Source organism: Otolemur garnettii, unplaced genomic scaffold, assembly GCF_000181295.1.
Source record: "Otolemur garnettii isolate 467f Iridium unplaced genomic scaffold, OtoGar3 scaffold00001, whole genome shotgun sequence".
Taxonomy (NCBI): domain Eukaryota; kingdom Metazoa; phylum Chordata; class Mammalia; order Primates; family Galagidae; genus Otolemur; species Otolemur garnettii.
In genome coordinates, this window is record NW_003852396.1 from 46065145 (window position 1) to 46070493 (window position 5349).

General features: G+C 38.3%; 2 protein-coding genes across 5 annotated transcripts in view; both read left to right on the forward strand.

Moving 5' to 3' along the window:
- The window catches only part of NUCB2 (nucleobindin 2), a 48412-nt gene that overhangs the window by 23448 nt on the left and 19615 nt on the right, over window positions 1–5349 (forward strand). For all 4 annotated transcript variants that reach the window (XM_003781142.3, XM_023518029.1, XM_023517968.1 and 1 more), the window contains one exon: window positions 1220–1346. In XM_003781142.3, the coding sequence (XP_003781190.1) occupies window positions 1220–1346 (127 nt within the window). The remainder of the gene's footprint in view (window positions 1–1219; window positions 1347–5349) is intronic.
- On the forward strand, window positions 4140–4623 carry LOC100966605 (60S ribosomal protein L30). Its single transcript, XM_003781144.3, has one exon. It carries the CDS (start codon window positions 4220–4222, stop codon window positions 4565–4567), a length of 348 nt encoding a protein of 115 aa, XP_003781192.1. The 5' UTR covers window positions 4140–4219; the 3' UTR covers window positions 4568–4623.

Sequence of the window (5349 nt, forward strand, 5' to 3'; positions counted from 1 at the left end):
ATTGTTGTTTGGTAGGCCGGGGCTGGATTTGAACCCGCCACCTTAGGTGTATGTGGCTGGCACCTTAGCCACTTGAGCCACAGGTGCCGAGCCAAAATTCACCCTCTTAAAGGCATATAATTCAGATAATTCAGTGTTTTTAAAAGTTGTTATTTATCTATTTTTAGTATGTCCAAAGTCATATGATCATCACCTCTAATTTTAGAACATTTTCATTATGCCCAAAAGAAATTCATTAAGCAATGACTCCTAATTACTTCTTTCTCTTCAACCACAACAAATCTACTTTCTGTGTATATTTCCATGTTCTGGACATTATATATAAAAGAAGTCATGCAATATGTGATCATTTGTGACCATCTTCTTTCACTTAGCATCATGTATTTAATGTTTTCAAGGCTTATTAGTGTTGTACCATGTGTCAGGATTTCATTCTTTTTTATGGCTATTCCATTGTATAGATACGCTATTTTCCAAAGTGGCTGTACCATTTTATAATTGAACTGCTTGAGTTTCTTCTTTGTACTTTCTGTTTCTTTCCCTTTTTTAAATTCTAATTTTTTCATTTTAAAATTATTCTTTAGAGACTGGGGTCTCCCTATGTTGTCCAGGCAGGTCTTGATCTCTTGGGCTTAAGCAATCTTCCTGCCTCTACCTCCCACAGTGCTGGGAATAGAGGCATGAGTCACTGTGCCCAGTCTGTTTGTCAAAATTTTATATATATACACATACATATATATGTGTATATATATATATATATTTTTTTTTTTTTTTTTTTTGAGATGGAGTCTCATTTTGTTGCCCCAGTAGAGTGCTATAGTGTCATAGCTCACAGCAACCTCAGACTCCTGGGCTTAAGCAATTCTCTCGCCTCAGCCTCCTGAGTAGCTGGGTTATAGGCACCCACCACAATGCCCAGCTATTTTTAGAGGCAGGGTCTTGTTCAAGCTCAGGCTGGTGTTGAACTCATGAGCTCAGGTGATCCACCTGCCTTGGCCTCCTTAGGGTGCTTGGATTATAGGTAAATTGTATGTTTTTTAGACATCTTGCTTTTAAAATTACAAACTGAATCTCTTGTCAAAGAAACATTTTTTATAATATAAAATTTATCTAAATTGGTCAAAAGTATTTATCACTAATTTATTATAACCCTTTTTTGTATGTTGTATCCCGTCTAAAAATCAATGTAATAGATAAAACTAATTTATTTTGTTAATAGAGTGGGAGGCTAAGTAAAGAGCTGGACTTAGTAAGTCATCATGTGAGGACAAAACTTGATGAACTGAAAAGACAAGAAGTGGGAAGGTTACGAATGTTAATTAAAGCGAAATTGGATTCTTTTCAAGGTAAGTGCTAAAGAAAAGAGGAAAATTTTAATATTTGGTTGCTGAGGTCAGTTTACATGGGGTTATTTGTGACGAGCTTCTTTCACTTAGCATAATGTTTTCAAGGCTTATTTAGTGTTGTAGTATGTGTCAGGATTTTATTTTTTTATGGGTGAAATAATATTTTATTTATTTATTTATTTATTTTGAGATAGAGTCTCAAGCTGTCACCCTGGGTAGAGTGCTGTGGCATCATCGCTCACAGCAACCTCCAACTATTGGGCATAAGTGATCCTCTTGCCTTAGTTTTTTCTATTTTTAGTAGTGACGGGGGTCTCACTTTTGCTAAGGCTGGTCTCAAACTCATGAGCTCAAAAATCCACCTGCCTCGGCCTCCCAGAGTGCTAAGATTACAGGTATGAGCCACTGTGCCTGGCCTCTTTTTCTTTTCTTTCTTTCTTTTTTTTTTTTTTTTGAGAGAGAGAGTCTCACTTAGTTGATGTGGGTAGAGTGCTTTGATGTCATAGCTCATAGCAACCTCAAACTCTTGGGCTAAAGCAATCCTCATCTCAGTCTCCCAAGTAGGTGGTACTAAAGGTATGCCACGATGCTTGGGTAGTTTTTCGACTTTTAGTAGAGATGGAGTCTTGATCTTCCTCAAGCTGGTCTTAAATTTCTGAGCTCAAGCAGTCCATATATCTCAGCTTCCCCAAGTGCTAGGCTTATAGGTGCTGAATAATATTTCCTTGTATGCATCTATTGTTTTCCAAATTGGCTGTATCATTTTACAATTGAACTTTGTGAGTTTCTCTTTTGTGCTTTAATTATGCTTTTCTTTTTCTTTTCCCTTTTCTTTTTAATTTTTTCATTTAAAAAAAATTACTCTGTAGAGAAAGCGGTCTCCCTGTTGCCACGTTCCTCTAGTTAAAATGTTTGTTAGAATTAATTTATCTTCTCTTAATTTTTAAAATTTAATTTTTTTCTTTTTTTTTTTTGAGACGGAGCCTCAAGCTATCCCCCTGGGTAGAGTGCCATGGCATCACGCTCACAGCAACCTCCAACTCCTGGGCTCAAGCAAGTCTCCTGCCTCAGCCTCCCAAGTAGCTGGGACTACAGGCGCCTGCCACAACGCCTGGCCATTTTTTGGTTGTAGCCATCATTGTTGTTTTGGCGGGCCCGGGCTGGGGATTTGAACCCGCCACCTTAGGTGTATGTGGCTGGCGCCTTGGCCGCTTGAGCCACAGGTGCCGAGCCAAAATTTAATTTTTTGAATTGGTAATATATTCACATTATTCAAAAATCAAAATGATTTTAGCTTTAAGTAATTGTAGCAATGAAAATGAAGAATCAGGCTGGGTGCGGTGGCTCACGCTTATAATCCTAGCATTCCATAGCTAAGGCAGGAGGATCCCTTGAGTTCAGAAGTTTGAGACCTTTCTGAGCAAGAACAATACCTGTCTGTACTAAAAATAGAAAAAGTTAGCTGGCCATTGTGGTGCGTACCTGTATTCCTGGGTTCAGGAGGCTGAGGCAGGAGGATCGCTGGAACCCAGGAGTTTGAGGTTGCTATGAGCTAGGCTGAAGCCATGGCACTCTATCCTGGGCAGCAGCTTGAGACTCAGTCTCAAAAAAAAAAAAGAGAGAAAAGGGGCAGTGCCTGTGGCTCAAAGGAGTAGGGTGCTGGCTCCATATGTCAGAGGTGGCGGGTTCAAACCCAGCCCCGGTCAAAAACTGTAAAAAAAAAAAAAAGTTAAAAAAAAGAGGAAAAGTAATGAATTAAGCAACTGATTTAAAAGACAAAAAATAATACCAGAGGAAACAAACAAAAAAAGCACAGAAAGAAAATCTATTAGAATAATTTCTACACATGGAATAGAAAAATTTTCAGAGAGCTATCCCTGCAAAAAATACCAGGTCCAAGCGGTTTCATCAGGGAATTCTGTCAGACCATTAAAGAGTAGTTTGTCAATTTTATTTTAAACTCTAATAGAGCATAGTAAAAGAAGGAAAGCTACCACATTCTTATTATGCATTGATGTCAAAACCAAAGTTATTGTATCTCAAAAGAATATTATTGTATATCAAATGGATTTATTTCAGGAATGCAAGATTGACTTAATATTAGGAAATCTAACACTGTAAACATCTTATAAATAGACCCAAGGCGAAAAAAACTAAAATTTTGATACAGCATAAAAATAAGTCATAAATAAAGTCAAAGGACAAATGGTAAATTGAAATAAGTATTAATCCTGTTTTCTTTTAATTTTAGACTATTTCGATTAAATAGCTGTGAGGTAGAATTTTTGAAATGCAAGGATGGCTTGCATAGTTCATAGTTGTCTTATATAACTGAAAGTGCATTTGAAAAATTTAGCACCCATTCTTAATTTTGAAAAGGTAATAAAATACTAATCAATAGATACTCCTATAACATTATCAGCTATCTCCAATTCATCTACCTCATACTTAGTGGAAAAACAAAGACAATGATGCCCACTATAACTAATACTAAATAACATTGTTTTGGAGTACCAGTCAAAACAAGTATACAAATAAAAAAAATTGGAGGTAAAGACAGTGGAAAGAAGGTGATAAAACCATCTCTATTTATAGGTAATATGATCAAATGCTTGAAATATCCAAAATAATCAACTGAAAAACTTAACTATAAATAATAGAAAAATTCAGCAAGGTAAACTTAATCCATAGAAATAAATACTTTTCATGTACAAACAACAACCAGTTAGAAGATATAATGGAATATTCCATTTACACTAGCAACAGAGATAAAACGCACAGAATAAACCTATTAAGAAATGTGTAAAACTGGCTCCCTGGCCATCTTGGCGGCTGGTTCTGGTTGGGGGCCGTCCCGCATCTAGGGCAGGAAGATGGTGGCCGCAAAGAAGACGAAAAAGTTGCTGGAGTCAATCAACTCGAGGCTCCAGCTCGTTATGAAAAGTGGAAAGTATGTGCTGGGGTACAAGCAGACTTTGAAGATGATCAGACAAGGCAAAGCGAAATTGGTCATCCTCGCCAACAACTGCCCAGCTTTGAGGAAATCTGAAATAGAGTATTATGCCATGTTAGCCAAAACTGGTGTTCATCACTACAGTGGCAATAATATTGAATTGGGCACAGCATGTGGAAAATACTGCAGAGTATGTACACTGGCCATCATTGATCCAGGTGACTCTGATATCATTAGAAGCATGCCAGAACAGACTGGTGAAAAGTAAATCATGTACATTTTTTCTTTAATAAAACTTGCTAGAGCTTGTTTTAAAAAAAAAAAGAAATGTGTAAAACTTACAGACTAAAATTTTATTTTTTAATTAATTTTATTTAGAAGCAGGATCTTTTTCTGTCACCCAGGCTGGAGTGCTGTGACATTATCATAGCTCACTGCAGCTTCGGGCTATTGAGCTCAAGTGATCCTGTGTATCTCAGCTTCCCTAATAGCTGGGACTATAGGAACAAACCACTATGCCTGACTATGTTTTCTTTTTTTTGGAGACAGAGTCTCACTTGGTCACTCTTGATAGAGTGCAGTGGCATCTTAGCTCACAGCAATCTCAGACTTTCTGGGCTCAAGTGATCCTCTTGCCTTAGCCTCCCAAGTAGCTAGGGCTACAGGCGCCCACCACAATGCCCGGCTATTTTTTTTTTTTTTTTTAGAGACTGGGTCTTTCTCTGGCTCAGGCTAGTCTTGAACCTGTGAGCTAAGCAATCCACCTGCCTTGGCCTCTCAAGTGCTAGCACTACAGGTGTGCCTGGCCCTTTTTGTTTTTGAGACAGAACCTCAAGCTGTCACCCTGGGTAGTGCCGTGGCATCACATTTCACAGCAACCTCCAGCTCCTGGGCTCAAGCTATTCTCTTGCCTCCACCTCCCAAGTAGCTGGGACTATAGGCACCTGCCACAATGCCTGGCTATTTTTTTTTGTTTGACGGGCAGGGCTGAATTTGAACCTGCCAGCTCAGGTGTATGTGGCTGGCGCCTTAGCTGCTTGAGCCACAGGC

Bases quoted from the DNA above. Each gene is read 5' to 3' on its own strand.
- LOC100966605 (XM_003781144.3), top strand. From the start codon at position 4,220: ATGGTGGCCGCAAAGAAGACGAAAAAGTTGCTGGAGTCAATCAACTCG.